This window comes from Ctenopharyngodon idella, chromosome 21 (assembly GCF_019924925.1).
Source record: "Ctenopharyngodon idella isolate HZGC_01 chromosome 21, HZGC01, whole genome shotgun sequence".
Taxonomy (NCBI): Eukaryota; Metazoa; Chordata; class Actinopteri; order Cypriniformes; family Xenocyprididae; genus Ctenopharyngodon; species Ctenopharyngodon idella.
The window spans coordinates 18,390,784-18,409,784 of NC_067240.1; the positions used below are offsets into that span (position 1 = coordinate 18,390,784).

Sequence of the window (19,001 nt, forward strand, 5' to 3'; positions counted from 1 at the left end):
AATGACTTTTTTACTCACTATTTTCTCACAACAATGTCTACATAGATTAATAATACCTTATTATCTACATTTAAAGGATTAGTTCTCTTCAGAACTAAAATTTTCTGATAATTTACTAACCCCCATGTCATCCAAGATGTTTATGTTTTTCTTTCTTCAGTTGAAAAGTTTTTGCGGAAAACATTTCAGGATTTTTCTCCATATAGTGGACTTCAACGGCTACCAAGGGTTGAAGATCCAAATTGCGGTTTTAATTGCAGCTTCAAAGGGCTCTACATAATCCCAGATAAGGGATAAAACTGTTTTTGTAAAGGCCGTTTGACTTAATCTTTGCATGTTCGCTTCGTAAACACTGGATCGGTACTTCCGCCTACGTCATGCGTCACCTTTCCAACGTGATTACGTCATGCGTGGCGCATCACAGAACAGTGCAAGATGAGCATTTGTGGTTAAGAAGTATATCATTTTTATTTTTTTTAGAAAATGGCCAATGGTTTCACTAGATAAGACCCTTATTCCTCGGCTGGGATTGTGTAGAGTGCTTTGAAGCTGCATTGAAACTGCAGTTTGGACCTTCAACCTGTTGGTAGCCATTGAAGTCCACTATATGGAGAAAAATCCTGGAATGTTTTCCTCAAAAAACTTAATTTCTTTTCGACTGAAGAAAGAAAGACATAAACATCTTGGATGACATGGGGGTGATTAAATTATCAGAAAATTTTAATTCTGAAGAGAACTAATCCTTTAAAATGTGATACTTCAGTCTGGAGCTTCACTGAAGGGCACAAGCTCCACTGGGAAGAAAGTCTTCAACATAGCTAGTCACTGCTTTAGAAAGGTAGGTCATGCTTCCAAAGCGGCCACTGGGAGCGCTGTCATAGAGCAGCCTGCAGATGCCAGTCATGTGATCTCTCTCAAGGAGACTTTCATCAGCACCCAGTTCTTTCTGCAGAAACAGAATTCAGTCATTAATGTTAATGACTCTATGAAATCCCTGTGCAAATGCAGTTTCTATTGCTATTGCTAGTCAGTTGCATGTGATAACATTGCAATATTGCACTGCAAAATAAGGAATATAAAGAACCCTCCTCAAAGAGCTAACCTGATCATTGTAGAACATGTCACTGGCCATTTGTACAATCCTCTCCACCTGAATGACTTCACCCAAACTCTGGACGTCCACCTCAGCCAACATGGTCAGAACCAGGATGGCCTCCACCAACAACTGCCGGTATTCAGGCTGAGGAACGCGGTTCAGCACCGTCTCCACATGTACGGCAAACTTTATTTCACCGGGAGTCATCTAGAAATGGCACTATTTTATTATCATTCTGTGAAATTAAGTCTAAAATATCACTGCATTTTATGGCTTTAAAGGATTAGTTCACTTCAGAATTAAAATGTCCTAATAATTTACTCACACCCATGTTATCCAAGATGTTTTTGTCTTTCTTTCTTCAGTCGAAAATAAATTTGAGGAAAACATTCCAGGATTTTTCTCCATATAATGGATTTCACCAGGGTACAATGGCTTGAAGGTCCAAATTGCAGTTTTAGTGCAGCTTCAAAGGACTCTACATGATCCCAGACGAGGAATAAGGGTCTTAAAAAAAATTATATATTTTTTAAAAAACAAACGCTCATCTTGCACTAGCTCTGCGATGCACTACGCATTACATAATCACGTTAGAAAGGTCACATGTGACATAGGTGGAAGTACAGTGGTAGGGCGAAAAACTTATTTTCTCCTCCAACTTCAAAATCATCCAACATCGTTGTTTTACCTTTTTTTGTAAAGAGCGTTTCACTTAGTCTTTGCACGGTCGCTTTGTAGACACTGGATCGGTACTTCCGCCTACGTCACGCGTGACCTTTCCAATGTGACTGCATAATGCGTGGCGCATCGCAGAGCAGTGCAAGACGAGCATTTGTAGTTAAAAAGTATATAAACTTTTCAATTTTTTTGGCCGATCGTTTCGCAAGATAATACCCTTATTCCTTGGCTGGGATCGTATAGAGTCCTTTTAAGCTACATTGAAACTGCAATTTGGACCTTCAACCCATTGTACCCTATTGAAGTCCACTATATGGAGAAAAATCCTGGAATGTTTTCCTCAAAATCTTTTCGACTGAAGAAAGAAAGGCATAAACATCTTGGATGACATGGGGGTGAGTAAATTATCAGGACATTTTAATTCTGAAGTGAACTAATCCTTTAAGTTGTTTACCTCTTTTGTGGTTGAGGATGGAAGCACAAAGCCCTCAATGGACAGCCCATTACACTGTTAATTAAAAGAAAAAAAAATTCTTTTAATTTGAAGCATAAGCTTGACAAACCTGGCCTCGGCACTCATTGTAATGTGTCCCACTCACCTTCTGCAGAATCTTCCAGACGTTCTGATAGAATCCAACAGGGACTCTGTTGAGAGCTCCATCTAGACGTCTGCGCCGAAGCCACTGGCCATGTCTGCTGTCACGCACCAACGTGGCTCCTAATGATCCCTGAAATGACTCGATGGATGGAAGTCTGTATCTCTGGAAAACAATCAGATTGATAACACTTATAAAGACATAGCTCAAGCTTGGAAAAGAAGTAAAGGCATGTTTGCCTGTGATCCACTTACCCCTGATTCAATGTTTCCAATATCCAGTGAATGGACGGACACAAACTAAAGGACACAGAAAAAGTGGCTGGTGTTAATCTACTGCAATTAGACTGAGACAAAACCATCCTAATCCCAAGCATTTTCTCACCAGTTTGATATCACCACCCCGTTTACTTGCAACTTTCACTTCAGTTTTGGTGAAGCTGGATTTGCTCTTATCCTGGATACTGACTGCAGAGCTGACCACATTTCCTGCTGAGCGCACTGGTACAAATATACAAATGATAAATGCAAATTCACAGACCTAATGGATGAAGTATGATGCTGGCAATGGATGAATATATTTACCACTTTTTTGAACTCCAAACTCTTTGCCACTGAGAATGTGAAGCAGCAGGTTCTTCATCTCAGATGGGCTCATATTCATCAAACTCTCTGTAGCCTCCTCACCTAAAAAAATGACCAATATGTTTCTCTATGGCTGGACTAAAATAATATATACTAGGGTTGTCAATTGATTCAAACATTGATTTAATTACATGGTAAATTTAATTAATCTTATATACACTACCGTTCAGACGTTTTGGGTCAGTACATTAAGAAATTAGTACTTACATTCAGCAAGAATGCAATAAATGAATCAAAAGTGACTGTAAAACCACTTATAATTTTACAAAAGATTTCCATTTCAAATAATTACTGTTCTTTTGAACTTTCTATTCGTCAAAGAACTTTCCATTCATTTCAGCTTTGCCATCACAGGAATAAATTACATTTTAAAATAATTTGCCTGTTAACTGTCTGTGTCCTTGTATCCTATCACACATTTTAGTAATCATCATAAATTAGGTATCATTCCAAAGCTTAAACACTCAAAATTCATCCTGTGAAAACCATTTTAAATTCATTTTAAAAACCATTTAAATAGCTTATTTTGTAAAATATGTATGTTATAAAATTAAAAAATATATATCTTTAGTTCAGTACATTAAACTTCTTTTAAAAACTTTTTTTTTTATAATAATATGTAATAATATGAGTGTCTTCTTTAAAATAAACCAACCTTAGGTCTTTATTCCAAAACATTCATGAATTACAACCATTTAGGTTCAGATCTATGCTCAAAAAGGGTTAAATAGAAAACATTATTTTATATTGCAATAATATTTCACAATATTACTATTTTACTGAATTTGTAATAAAATAAATGCAGCCTAGATGAGTATAAGTGACATAAACTGTAGTGTATATCAATATTTGTTGAGAAATCCTCCAGAGGAAGACAATTCTAAGACATTGTACGTGAACGGACATTACAAAAAGTGGCTTTAGAAATCCATATATTGTTTTATTTTTCATATCTTTTAATCACATTATTTTTATACTTTATTGTAATAAATATGAAATAAATAAGAATAAACAAAATTGTTTACTGCATGTTAAATGAGTTTTAATGAAACAGGATCTGAGATACCTGAACAGCTGAGGGACTGGGCGAGCTCAGTGACCATGACCTGAAGAATGAGGCCAATGCGGAGGCGGAACATTTCACTGAAGATTTTCGGCTGGGTTCGAATGATCATACCCAGATACACCATTATCTCCTGCCAGGAGCGTATACAAGTGTCAGTGGAATTAAAACATACAAGGTTGAGATGTGGATCTGACCTTCAGCTCTAACCTGAGTGAGAATGGCGATGGTGAGGTTGTTCTCACTAGCCTCATCGATCAGCCTTGCCAGCTTGTCTGGAGGCACAGGACTATAGAGAGACAAAGACTGTAGTATGAACAGGTAAACAAGAATATAGACATATCTGTGTGTACTCACGCTGAAATAGTTTTCTCTCTTGGTTCAGGAGGAAGGCCAACTGTTAGATGTTTCTGATGAATTAGCAAATCTGAGCATGCCTGTTAATGGAAAACATTCAATAACTACAGTCTGAGAACATTTTGTTTAATTTACATAAAGACACAGGAAATCTGACATTGTAATAGTGGCAGTGCTGATACTTACAGCATCCAGCTCTTCTACTTTCTTGCGTAGCATCCCGGAGATCATCCGAATGAGGCCCCAGTGTTTCAGACTTCCTGCCTTTTCATACAAATCACTCAGTAGTCGTCTTACCATCCAACCTTTCCCATGTAGCTTGGTGTCCCAATCCATTCCCCTTATAACAGAAATCCCAACATCATTTATTCTCATATAACCTCCACAGCCACAGTAGAGCTCTTTCCTAGGAGACAGACTAACAAAACTCATCAAATAGTTTTGGCGATACTGACTTATCTTTGAAGAGTATGTAGAGAATGTCAGCCTGATCCTGTAAGTTCTGACTTTGTTTCAGCATCTGCACTAGAGCTAGGTAGTCAATCCCACCATTGACGTCTCTGGGCAGGTTCACAGAATGAGGAGCCTGTGTCTCAGATATCTTTGCAGTGGAAAAAAGTCAGCTCATTGTGAAATCCAGAAAGCAATTTTCCCTTTCATTTTTTTCTATATAGATATTATTCAGAAAATAAATTCTTCAGATCTATTAATCTCTCTGAAATGAATCACAACATTACAGACTGTGTTTTGAAGTAAAACAGTATTTGATATGAATAATGGCAAAGGTACCTAGCTGTGTACTTAAATTTAAGGTTGCAATCACAGAAATGATATACACACCGATTAGGCATAGCATTATGACCACTGACAGTTGAAATGAATAACACTGATTATCTCTTCATCACGGCACCTGTTAGTGGGTGGGATATATTAGGCAGCAAGTGAACATTTTGTTCTTAAAGTTGATGTTACAAGCAGGAAAAATGGGCAAGCGTAAGGATTTGAATGAGTTTGACAAGGGCCAAATTGTGATGGCTAGACTACTGGGTCAGAGCATCTCCAAAACTGCAGTTCTTGTGGGGTGTTCCCGGTCTGCAGTCATCAGTATCTATCAAAAGTGGTCCAAGGAAGGAACAGTGGTGAACCGGCGACAGGGTCATGGGCGGCCAAGGCTCATTGATGCACATGGGGAGCGAAGGCTGACCCGTGTGGTCTGATCCAACAGACGAGCTACTGTAGCTCAAATTGCTCAAGAAGTTAATGCTGGTTCTGAAAGAAAGGTGTCAGAATACACAGTGCATCACAGTTTGTTGTGTATGGGGCTGCATAGCCGCAGATCAGTCAGGGTGCCCATGCTGACCCCTGTCCACAACGAAAGCGCCAACAGTGGGACCATGAGCATCAGAAATGGACCATGGAGTAATGGAAGAAGGTGGCCTGGTCTGATGAATCACGTTTTCTTTTACATCATGTGGATGGCTGGGTGCGTGTTCGTCGCTTACCTGGGGAACACATGGCACCAGGAAGCACTATGGGAAGAAGGAAAGCCAATGGAGACAGTGTGATGCTTTGGGCAATGTTCTGCTGGGAAACCTTGGGTCCTGCCATCCATGTGGATGTTACTTTGACACGTAACACCTACCTAAGCATTATTGCAGACCATGTACACCCTTTCATGGAAACGGTATTCCCTGGTGGCTGTGGCCTCTTTCAGCAGGATAATGCACCCTGCTACAAAGCAAAAATGGTCCAGGAATGGTTTGAGGAGCACAACAACGAGTTTAAGGTGTTGACATGGCCTCCAAATTCCCCAGATCTCAATCCAATCGAGCATCTGTGGGATGTGCTGAACAAACAAGTCCAATCCATGGAGGCTCCACCTCACAACTTACAGGACTTAAAGGATCTGCTGCTAACATCTTGGTGCCAGATACCACAGCTCACCTTCAGGGGTCTAGTGGACTCCATGCCTTGATGGGCCAGGACTGTTTTGGCAGCAAAAAAGGGACCAACACAATATTAGGAAGGTGGTCATAATGTTATGCCTGATCGGTGTACAATTACCTAACAACCACTAAACACATTGTTGGAAGGTTTTAAATTATCGCTAAAAACAGTTTCTCCATGAAAAATCAAGCATACTTTTATGAAGAGACATCCAAATGATTGTTCTAATTATTATTTAAATGTTCACAGTGAATGCCAGTAATTTAGTGTTATCTACCTTTCCTTTGTTATCCAGCAAATTAAGGTTTGGTGCTGGCGAACGGAAAAGTTTAGTTGGAAGGTACATGTGCACATCTGCGGGGAGGTCAAAATAAAATCATGAATTATTTCTGAGCATTGCAAAGGCAAAATGACTGTCTAAAAAGCCCCATTCTGAACTCACTGTGTATATTGAGCTCTCTGGCTTTGTGCACCAGAGACACCATTTCCCGTGTCTTTTTGGCAGCTGCCCTGAAGCGGCTGAGGCCTCCTTTAGTGGCACTAATGGGACTTTGCTGAGGAACTGCCAGTAACTGGTCCAGATACACAGCCAGGTCATCCACCTCTGCAAACACACACACACAATTAAATAAAACTCTCAGAGGGTTGAGCACGTCTTCTGTCACTTTTGAGACGAGATTGAATATTTCACCACATGTGTCAATATATAAAACTGTGACAGCAGTTACTGCTCTGTCACAAAATTGCCTCTCAATCCACCCATGCAGGTAGGCAAACTGTCTTACAGACTGACTGTCAACCACAGGCCACACATTTCAACATAAAATGTCATGCAGAAAAGGAAAAAACTGCAAGTCAACAGCCAACAAACCCCAGACAGCTGACTTAACCCTCCAAACAAGAATGTTTGTCGGTAATCTTTCACGTAAGAAAAGTGATTAAGTGACTACTTTCAAGATTTGAAGTATTCTACAAATGCAAAATCAAGACATTTAAGCAAACTTCGTTTCACAAGGGTACTGTAGTTCACCCAAAAATGAAAATTCTGTCATCATTACTCACCCTCATGTCATTCCAAACCTATATGACTTTCTTTCTTCTGTGGAACACAAACCAAAATATTTTATATATAAATTTTGAAAGTCAGCAGCTACAATGGACCAGTGAGTCATTTTACAAATACCTTCTTTTGTGTTCAACAGAAGAAAGAAAGACATTTTTCTTATTTTTGGATGAATTATCCCTTTGGTTTTAGTCTTTTCAAAAAAAAAAAAAAAAAAAGTTGGTTAAACGTGCTGCTAGCTGGTGGCTCACTCACCACAGTCCATAAATGTAAGATGGGCACAACAGGAGGTGTCAAGAAAATCAGAAAGTTTCCCAGTCTTAACCCTTGAAATGTAAAACTTTTTTGATTTTGGGCTGCTTCAGGTATGTAACAAATATTACAAGTGCTGACCTCTTTAAATACATTACCTTGCTCCTCCAAAGTAACCATCCTGTAGTTTTTTCAAGGTTGCCAAAACAGCAGGATCAATCTGTTTGTGGTCATCAGCTGTGAAGCACAAAAACTAAATGAGTCTTTTTTTAGAATAATAAAGCTGCTTTCTGCATATTAAGGCCGTTAAGTATTTTTTTCACTCACTGAGCATGTCATGTGAAATTGGGAATGTTACTGTGGGTCGGCCGGTCATCCTCCAACGAGAGCAGAGGTAGGAGAGGTCGATACGGAGCATCTCCACAATCATGTGATTGTCCAGGGCCAGATAAAACTCATGATGGTCTACAAACTGCACATTCGATCAGGACCAGAACCAGCAAATTAACTGAATGGATACTAAATATTCAAAAAGGCACCAACAAATTTGAATTCACATGCTGACCTACTTGGGGTGTGAAGGTAAAGATGGTGTTGCGAATAATGTAGAATTTTGATGTTCCCAGCACACCAATTCGCCGGTACGGCCGCCCAGTCAGTCCCAGTCTTTGGTTACGCCCTGAAAAAAAGACCAAAATATAGTAAAATCCTTCAGTCTTTATTTGTATTTTGCATCTCTCTCTCGCTTAAATGACATATCCTTTTCATATGATAAATGTGGTTGGGGACCAGCTTATTAAGCTCAAAAAGTGACAAAAAGGCACCACAAAAGCATCATAAAAGTATTCCATACTATTTGTGCATTATATTTCAAGTCTTCTGAAGCCATTTGAAAACTTTGTGTGAGAAACAGACTGAAATTGAATTCATTGTTTACTGAAAATCTTTCTATGGTCACCATTCACTTTTCACCATTCACCATTCACTCCCATTTCTTCTACCGAAGTTTGGAATAACATAAAGGTGCGTAAATGATGATAGAATTTTTATTTTTGCATTAACAATCCCTTCCACCCTGAGTTCACCTAGTCTGGCATAGATGTGACTGAGGACTCTGGAGGGCTGAACTCGGATTGGGTGAACGTCCTCCAGGGTTTCTGAGTCAATGCCATGGCTCTGCAGGACCCGTTTAATCTCGTCATTTTCTGCCAGGATAGACACTGAAAACACAAGAATGGAGAACAGCCAGTGTAAATATGGTGAGATAGAATATTTATGTAATAGATTCAATGTCAAACACAGTCTAAACTGATTAACCCAGTTTTAGCTACTGTCAAACACTGTAGGTCTTACCTTGAACCACAACATCAGGCTTGGGAATAGTGGAGAGGCGTCTATTGAGAGGATCAATTTCCCCAGCTGCTAAAAAACCCTATGAAGTCAAAAACAACAATATTTCACATATACACCGTGTGCAGAATTATTAGGCAAGTTGATTTTCTGATCATATTTTTTTTTCCAAGCACATTTCACCAATTACAAACCACATCAATCTTAAAAACTACTATTAATTTTGTATTTAATGATTTATAAGTGATATATAACGGTTTACGAAGGCTGGAAATGTAAAACACCTTATATTCAGGTGTGCATAATTATTAGGCAGATTTTCTTTTACAGGCAAAATTATCCAAAAAAGAGATTTAACTCAGACTGAAAAGTCAAAAATTATTAAATGCTCATGAAAAGGATGCAATACTAATGCAGTACTAGAAATTCCAAAGTTAAGGCATGACCAATGGACAGCAAAACACTCATTGGGTCAGCAGGGTCAGACAAAAACAGGTGGAGAAGAAAAGACACATGTTAACTGCAAAGTAATTAAGAATTAAGGTGAAGAATTGAGTGTGAAACCATCAGGAACCCTTTAGTCTCCAGTGCCACCATTTCCCAGAACTACCTGGAGTCTACAGAAGTGCAAGGTGTCAGGATCTCAGACTTAGAAGGTTAGGTTAGCTAAAAAATGACCCCCACTTAATAAGAATCACAAGCTGAAGTGTTGTAAAATACATGAACACTGTTTTTTTATATGTTTTATAGACAGACAGATTGAGAGCGGCTCTTGAAGGACCAGCAACACATCCTCTTGTACCACTGTTTGAAGAATTTATCTTCGAGAATCTGGCAGTAAGGTGTGGGAGTTCATTTTTAGTCCATCTTCTATCCTGAAAAGTCCGTCTTGCAGATATGGAATAAAAATGAACTCCCAAAACTTACTGCCAGATTCTGGAAGATAAATTCTTCAAACAGTGGTACAAGAGGATGTGGTGCTGGTCCTTCAAGAGTCACTCTCAATCTGTCTGGTCCATAGTTGTTCTGGCTTCGCCTTGGACTTCCAGGTCTCCAGGGCTGTGCCTCAACCCTCCACCATCTGGCTCCGCTGGGCTCCTCCTTCCTTCCATTCCAGCATTGTCCTCACTCCCACCCGCTCAGCCCCAGTCTGCTGATCTCCCGTCTCCACCTTGATCCCACGAGCCTGCAACACCTCTTTGGCCCTCCAAGCTTACAGTGTCACCCCGGGTCTTTATCTCTTCGGCTCTGCCTGGGTCTCAACCCGTCCCGGCTCCACCTCAGTCAGTAGGGCTCCTGGCTTCACCCTGGCTCCTCCCTCCATCGGTTCCGCCAGGTCCTTCGTCCTTATGGCTCTGCTCTGGGTCACTCCCTAGCTCTTTCCTCCATCTCCTCCCTGGTTCCTCCCTCATGGTCTCCCCCATGGACTCTTCTTCCCATTCCCCCTGCCCCTCCTCCAATGAACTTTGTTTCTGTTTTTCCCCCTCACTCCACTAAGGTGTAGTTTCTGTTCACAGGGTGAGGACCCACCTTCCGGTTATGTTTTATGGACTTTTAGTTTGTATCCCCTTGTTTTCCTGTGTTCTGCTCCTGTTCCCGCTCTTCATTTGTTGTCATGGTTACTAATTATGTTGCATACCTGATTTTGGTTAAGTCTGTCATATAAATTAGAGTTTAGTTCTGTCCATTGTCCTGTATTGTCTTTGAGTTTAAGCCAAAGCTGTTACGTTTTGTACTCCTGCGATTCCCGTATTTTTGATTATCTTCTTTCTTTTGTTTATTAATAAAGTTTTTAAGGCTGATATTAAGATCCACCTCTCCCTGCTCCTCCATCATCTTTGTCTACCTTGCCCAACAAGACACTTATGTTCATCAAGCCTGCATTTATTTAATCAAAAATATAGTAAAAAACAGTGATATTATTACTTTTTTACATAACTTTTTTACATTTTTCTATTTTATACACATATATGTTAAATATATTACATATTAAATTATGGTTTTTTTTTTTTTCATTTTATGTATCTCAATTTAATTCAATTTAATCTTATTTTCAAAGTTTTAAATGTATGTACACAAATCAATTGAACTATATTAATGAAATTAATAAGATAAATTAGTTGAAACAGGTGTCTTTCATAAGGGAGAAAAAATGTGCAGGGGGCCTCCAGGAACAGATTGAGAAACACTGCAGTACAGCATTACCATATAGAGCGATTTTTGTGGAATTTACTGTACCTCTGCCAGCAGGTTACCCAATATGTACAGAGACTGGCCCCATTTCAGTGGACATTTGCCTACTGGCACTCTCTCCACTGTGTGAGGATTAACATACTCTTCATCAACCTAGATGAAATGACACATACAGGGTGAAGGCCATTTTCATTTGGAATAACCCACAAAGAATTACTAAACCAGGAATTTCGCTTTAGGCTTTTCGTAACAGTACAAAATCTATTGATTTAGTATTAATAGAAAAATAACTAAATGTGTCCAGATTGTACCTTATCTGGAGGAACACTATAAAGCTCAGGGACCAAACGTAATCCATTCTTCCCTCTGATGAGAATGCCATCTAAAGCATCTCTGTACTCCTGAACCTAAATAAGAGAGGAACAAGCAAGAGAGCATTGTTTTCTGAAGAATAGTCAGATTGTCTGTTGTCTATAGTGTATTGTTTGTACCTGTTCTGGACTGTTGATAAAAATGCCATCCAGAATGAGGTATGTCCAGAACAGTGGCCATTCACACTCTATGTTCTCAAAGAGCTTCAGCTCTGATGACTCGTAGTACAATCGATTCGGGTCCTAAGAAATAAATGATTGTGTAGGAATAAGCTCCAAATGCCCATACAAAAGACAACCACACACATAGACATGACATATTGTCTCACAAATACACGGTTTTACCTCTCGGGGAGTTTTGTGTCCATCTCTAAGAAAGCGACAGCATCCATATCTGCCCTATGAGACAGTACAGGGGTAAATAAACACTGTAAAATTAAGCGTTTGTCGAAACTTTAAAAAAGCAATTAATAACATTTTTTTAAATATTTAATTTATTAAGTTAAAAAATAATAACAAATCATAAATATATAATTTATATATTTTTATTTGTTTAATTATTATGTCAATATCTTCACTGAACTTCAAATGTCAAGATATCACTATTTAGATGAAAAAAATATATATATTTTCTTAAATTGTTTACACAGTTCTCTGATTTTTCCTCCCAAATATTTACACTGTTTTAAATTTAAATGTCCAGAATTATGTGCTTCATTTCATGTTTTCTCGAACAAATGTCATTAAGGAGCAAAATGCTTGTTGTCTTAAACTATCAACAAAGTCATATTCATGAGACAAAAATCACACAAAAAAAATGCTATAATGTCACACACTGACCTCAACACTTAGTACATGAAACACATCAAGGGATTTATTGATATCCATATTCACCTGAAGTTTTGAAATGATTTCTTCTTTGGTGATATTAACAATATCAATGTCGTCAACTGCAAATGCTGGATAAGAGATGATGGACAGAACCCCAGCGTCCACCTCTTTGGATGTTGATGCCCTCGGCAGCATGGAGCTGAGAATAGACTATTGTAAAGGATCCAAAAAGAAAAAAACATTCAGTTAGTTTCAGGAGGCTTGGAAGCTCTGAATAATATGGAGGCTGTCTTCCCATGTGTGACATCATAAATTAGTTTATTACTTGGCAGTGCTGAATGTCATCAGCTAAAGCGTGTACGACAGATTCTGGGCCACCCTTGGCACCAAAAAGGTTCAGTCCATCCAAGGCCTCCAAAGCTGCCTGAATAAACATGCAGTAAGAGGTCATGCTTTTTTATCACGAGGAAATCATTATTTGACACTTGTTAGACACGTGAAACCAATTCTTAACTGATTATGCAATTTATAAATAAAATGCTAAATATTACCTTTGCCATTCCAATAGAGCTGACATTTATCTCAGGGATCCCTTTATTCGTCTTGTCTCCTCGTTCCCACATTCCAAAATCCTGAGGATCATTTCCAGTCTTAATACCCATGGAAAACCTATGAAATCCTTCCGTATCAGAACAGCATTAAGGTGCTTACCGCCACTTTGTACGCAGATTCAATGTAAAAGATCAGATTCTGGACAGCATCGACTTCATCACGTGTATAAACAATCTTCAGCCCTGCAAATAAAAAGTGGTGAAAATCTAGTCTGCTGTTCCACACAAGCAAAAGATTTAGACACTTTTTTTGTGATAAGTTAAATTTGACCTGATGCTGTCATTTGGGCCAGGAAGAGCAGGAAGATGGAGGTAGCGTCCACCTGTAGATGACCCCATTCCTGATCACCAACTACAGTGGCACACGTTCCTGAATGGAACTTGGCATGAAGGCAATCGTCGGTGCTTTTGCTGTACTTGAACTTCTCCACCTTATCAAGCTGAAAGTTGAATACAGAATCAGAGTTACTGTACAGAAGGTTTCTGTTTGCTTCTGTGACCAAGGCTGGTTCACATGCAGCATCCTTCTTGAACATAACTGAACTGAACTGAACATAACATTTAATTCTTTTTTTTTTAAGGATGACACATGATAGGCACAATATTCTTTATTTTGTTTATTTTGAATTATGCTTGCATTTTGCATTTTTCCTTCATTATTTTGCCTGATTATGTCATTGTCAGGATCCTGTGGTCTGTATCATGTTTTTTATTTAGAAATTTGCCATTCATTTGTTCATTCATTTGTAGTTTTGTAGTTCTTTTGTTCTTTGTAATTAGTTCCAGGTGTTCTTTGTTGTCTAGCCTCACTCTTTGTGGATTATTGTTTGTTTGCTTCCTCTAAAGTTAATGTTTTCATGTAGTTATTTGGATATGTTTCATGTCATGGTTAGCATGGTCAAGTCATAAAATATGTATCATGTTTGATCCATTAAACATCTTTTATCTGCATTTAGACCCAGTAATCTTTCTGACTTTTGAGACAAGTTACATTTGATATGCCATTTTATTCTGTATATATATATATATATATATGAACATATGTTACCGGCAATGTGTGAAATCCGGCATTGTATAGAATGCTTAGGGAAAATATAGAATGCCTGAAGTTTGTAGGCAAAGTATACAATTCTATACAACGCCAAAGGGCCAGCCGGCTTGTCAGGAAAAAGCACTGCATTTGGGCTTTGTGTGAAGAAAATGCTAAGAAACCAGTTTGATGTTCAATATTAATAATAATTATATGAATTAATAACATTCAGAAAGTTAAGAAATATCAATTTAATCTTCAGAATTCAGTTAATGTGTGTTCATATTCATTTGAGTAAAGTGTTTGTTTATAACTGATACCAGTTACTCTGAAACAAGTTGATGAAATGGAGAGAATAAAGTTTTTATTTGCATTTTTTTCAAAATATAATAATTAAAAATATAATGAATAATTATTAATTATAATGAAATTATCATTAGTTTAAAAGAAGGTATAAAAGGCAGAACCCTATATAAAAGGCAGAATCTATCGGTATCGTTAACCGGTATCGACAGATATCGTTCTAAATAATCGGCTATTGGTATTGGTGGAGAAATTTAGTATCGGCACATCTCTAATATACAGTTGTTGTCAGAATTGTTGGCACCCTTGATAAAGAGGTGCCAATAATTCACACCCTTCATAATGCGTTCAATTCTTTTCCTTCAATGAAAGGTTAGATTTTTGCTAATTTTATGAATTAAAGATCAAAAGGATAAACAATGCAGATTTATTTTTACAGTCATCTTTGATCATATTTATCAAGGGTGCCAATAATTCTGACCACAACTGTATATAAATGTATATATATGTGTGTGTGTGTGTGTGTGTGTGTTATTGTAAACCACTTTGTGTGCCCAGACATGAGTGGCGCACTAATAAAGTGTGTCACATTTCAGTATGGAGCTCACAATCTCTAATATAATTCTAATATGTATGTTGACCTGTTTGCTATGATTAAAATAATTTTTTATGTATATAGCTTATATATAATTGTAATATTCTTTTTGCTTAAAGAAACACAAACACACACTTCATTGTCAATAAGCCAGTAAAAATGAGAGCTGTGGTGGTGACAATAGTCAAGCCAAGATTTTAAGACAGTCTTGTGTACAATCGCTAAGCACTGTAATGCACTCTAAACCTTAATGAGTTCAATACACTCTGAGAGAAAATTCATTGCCTCTGAGTAATTAAGTAATGTCTCAAAATGGTAATGGGGTTGTCATTGTGGAACAGAGACTGTGATTCAGGTCAGAAAGAAATGGTATTTATTAGACAAAACTGTTCAGAGCAAATTCAACTATATTCATTATGTTATTATATTATTATGTAACATGAACTGATTTTATAAAAACAAGCACATTAGCATTTAAATGTTTGTGATCACTATGAGGTTTTTTTTTTTTTTGAAAGAAAGAAAGAAATTAATACTTTTATTCATGAGTTGAACATAATAAATTGATCTGAAATGACATTTATAATGTTAAGAAAGATTTCTATTTTAAATGAATAGTTTTTTCCTCATTTTGTTTATCAAAGAATCCTGAAAAACTGGAGTAATGGCTGCCAAAAATGGAGCATTACCATGTCAGGAAGACATATTATTTTAAAATATTATTTTATGTTACTGTTTTACTCTTTTTTTTCCTTTTTTGTATTTATTTATCAAATAAATGTAGCCTTGGTGAGCATAAGAGACTTCAAAAAAAAATCTTACTGATTCCAAACTTTTGAATAGTAGTCTATGTTCTTCTGCAAAGCAATTGCATTTGCAATGAGAAAAATAATTTGAAATGATCACCACAATGTTTGACTTAATACTTACTGCAAAACATTATCTACACCGTATGCTTCAGATTTACTGCCCAAAATGAGCAGGATTTGTTCAGATTCAATCAGAATCTTGAAATATTTATTTGCATATAATGGAATGAGATATGTTGTTTATCCATACCTGTCTCATCATACACTGCAGTAACCCTCGCATGAGTTTGACCACGCTCTACAGAATGAGAAGAGACAGAGAAAAAGAGGGAGAGAAAGAGAGCAGTGAGCCTTGACCGTGACCTTATCCTCTCCATCTGCTATGACCATGAAAGAAACATGAGCCAAATGATTTGCCCTCTGGCATTTTACATGGTCTCCCAGACACAAACACTAATGAGCAGAAAATATTAAATGTCTGGGACATGGGCAGACATGGTCTCCGATGCCCTTTGACAAAATTGTATAGTTTTGCTTGTATCTCAACTCACTATGTATGCATGAACCAACCTGCTCCAGTTCATAGGCTTTGGCTTTGTCTTCATCTCTGTCTGCATTCTTCCTGTAGGCCAGACTCAGAGCCCACACAGACAAGATGGAGTACACATTGTCTCTAACCCAGGCATGAGGTAACTTCTCATCTCCTGGGAGTAACCCTGTCACCGGATCCTGCAAAATATTATAAGGAACCATATAAGTCATTATCCTGAGGGTCTATCATACTAGAATTAATTATATTTATGTGATTTAAAGTCTCACCAATAGCCTGGCCAGTAACATTTAAAGCATGTGATACTTTAAATTCTATGTCTGTGTTTTAAATGTTCTCTTTCATAATGAGTAATTTTACTTTAGCACAGTCCTGTTGCCTTCAAGGTTTAGTTCATCCAAAAATGAAATTTCTGTCATTAATTACTCACCCTCATGTCATTCCACATATAAGACCTTCGTTCATTTTCGGAACACAAATTAAGATATTTTTGATGGAATCCGAGAGGTATCTGACTCGTCCATTGACAGCAATTTAACAACCTCTTTCAAGGTCCAGAAAGGTACTAAAGACATCGTTAAAATATTCGATGTGACTACAGTGGTTCAACCTTAATGTAATGAAACGACAAGAATACATTTTGTGCGCAAAAACAAAACAAAAACTTTATTGAACTGTTGCCATGCGCTGTTGACGTAGTGAACGCAGTTCAGCGCTTCCGTGTTCACGCCCGGACGCCGGCTCAGTATAGGCCGAGGCTGTTCACGTGAGCAGCACGACTCATGCGTGTGATGCTGATGAGGAGCCGGCCGATAATGATTCGCCGTTCTGACATAGAACCTGGAAGCGCTGAAAGTAAATAGTGTAAGAGAATGACACAGAAGAGAGGATATTGTTGAATAAAGTCATTATTTTTGTTTTGTTTTTGCGCACAAAAAGTATTCTTGTCACTTTAACATTAAGGTTGAACCACTGTAGTCACATGGACTATTTTAACGATGTCTTGAACCAACCCATTAACTAACCCATTAAACATGTATGATTCGTTTTATAAAATATTCTCAAATGCTTGATAACCCAAATTCAAACTGTAAACTCTCTTGTGAAAATGAAGTGTGTTTAATTTAATTATTGAATGTGCCCTTGTAGTGCATACTTAAAATCTTACAAGTAACGACAAATAAAGCTTTCACTTTAAAAGACTTTTTAAATAATTTTGTTATGCTTTAAAGAAGTACATATATTTTGATGTGCTAACTAAAGCACATGTAAAGTAGGCCTACCTGATTATAATTTTAACTGTAGTGTGTTGTTCAACATTATATTTAAAGTTAAATGTACAAAATTGTAATTACAAATGTATTTAAATACATGACAGAAGTTTCAATAGAAATGACATTAAAGTATATTTTGGTAACACTTTACAGTAAGGTTTCATTTGTTAGCATAAGTTAACTACATTATTTAACATGAACTAACCGTGAACAATACTTCTACAGCAGTTATTAATCTCAGTTAACATTTACTAACATAACATTCAGTTTCCACCTAAGTATATTATTTTTTTCCGTAATAAGTACATCTACTCTTTTTAAAATGATGCTAAAGTGTAGCGTACTTCTTTTTCACAAGGGCTGTTAGGATGTCAACACAGCACGGGCTGCTCTCTTATAATCAGTGAAAGTGAGATTTTTTGGCTTACCTGGTGACAGAGGATTGTCTGTTGCAAAGTTCTGGCATAGTTGTCGAGTTTCACTCCAGAATTACTGCGACTTCTCATTATAGTTGCTTTCTAAATGCAGTTTAGCTCTACAGTCTCACTAGCACTGTGTCTTAGCTGCCAGTGGACAAGTATCAAGTACCGTACATGTGAGGTAGGTAAATGTCAAAGACGAGTAATTCAGTAGTATCTGTTACATCAGATGGCGTAACTGGTGTTGAGGCGCACGCTGTCTTATAGCTACAGGCACAATTTTTCATCCATAATTAAAATACAATAAAAACAATAATACAAATTAAAACACATTTAAAAATAACATAACATATATAATGCAACACACTTAGCAAAATGTTGAATCAACAACTATACCACTGATATGAAGACGATGTAGCTTCTGTTGTTGTTTACAAAACGATTCAGCCTATTTAGCCATGCTGATTCATTCACATCAACAGCACGATTGCGAGTCAGATTTATTTTTGTACTACACAAAATCAGTGCTGGGGAAAGTTACTTTTACAAGTAATACATTACAATATTGCGTTAAAAAAAGTAACTAATTGCATCACTTAGTTACTTTTTATGGAAAGTAATGTGTTGCGTTACTTTTGCGTTACTTTTTCACATCTGGGCTGGGCTTGTTTGTTTGTTTGTTTTAATAAACAAAAAAAGTTATTCTATTTTTGGCAAATGTAAAGGCCTTTTCACACCATAGGTAACTGGAATTAATAAGCTTCAGGCTGAAGGAAATGCAAATTCACGCCTGTACAGTAGAAGGCGCAACTCTTCAACAATAAAATCAAAAATGAAACAAATGTGATGTTTATCTAATGGGATGTTTGCTTATTACTATGGTTAGATTGGATCATCAAAGGTCAGCAGCAAAGACATTGGTTAATAAAGTGAGATTAAATACATAAATAATATGTTTTTTTAAACATA

At 37.3% G+C, this 19,001-nt stretch overlaps 1 protein-coding gene across 2 annotated transcripts; it reads right to left on the minus strand.

Moving 5' to 3' along the window:
* Positions 1–219: 219 nt before the first annotated feature.
* On the minus strand, positions 220–18,444 carry phka1b (phosphorylase kinase, alpha 1b (muscle)). Of its 2 annotated transcripts, XM_051878758.1 has the most exons (32): positions 18,042–18,444; positions 16,360–16,518; positions 16,040–16,087; positions 13,324–13,492; positions 13,153–13,235; positions 12,993–13,073; positions 12,767–12,865; positions 12,505–12,651; positions 11,956–12,009; positions 11,731–11,853; positions 11,551–11,646; positions 11,285–11,392; positions 9,050–9,128; positions 8,782–8,916; positions 8,266–8,375; positions 8,024–8,168; positions 7,855–7,933; positions 7,700–7,770; positions 6,824–6,985; positions 6,659–6,735; positions 4,890–5,035; positions 4,621–4,774; positions 4,435–4,514; positions 4,288–4,366; positions 4,081–4,210; positions 2,955–3,056; positions 2,755–2,870; positions 2,625–2,669; positions 2,374–2,535; positions 2,229–2,282; positions 1,103–1,303; positions 220–946 (listed from the first exon to the last, which is right to left on the minus strand). In XM_051878758.1, the coding sequence occupies exons 1-32, from the start codon at positions 18,117–18,119 to the stop codon at positions 773–775; spliced, it is 3,546 nt and encodes a 1,181-aa protein (XP_051734718.1). In that variant the 5' UTR covers positions 18,120–18,444; the 3' UTR covers positions 220–772. The 2 variants fall into 2 exon arrangements, with proteins under 2 accessions (XP_051734718.1, XP_051734719.1); XM_051878759.1 differs by lacking the exons at positions 13,153–13,235; positions 13,324–13,492; positions 16,040–16,087; positions 16,360–16,518; positions 18,042–18,444 and having other exon boundaries at positions 11,956–12,004.
* Positions 18,445–19,001: the final 557 nt, after the last annotated feature.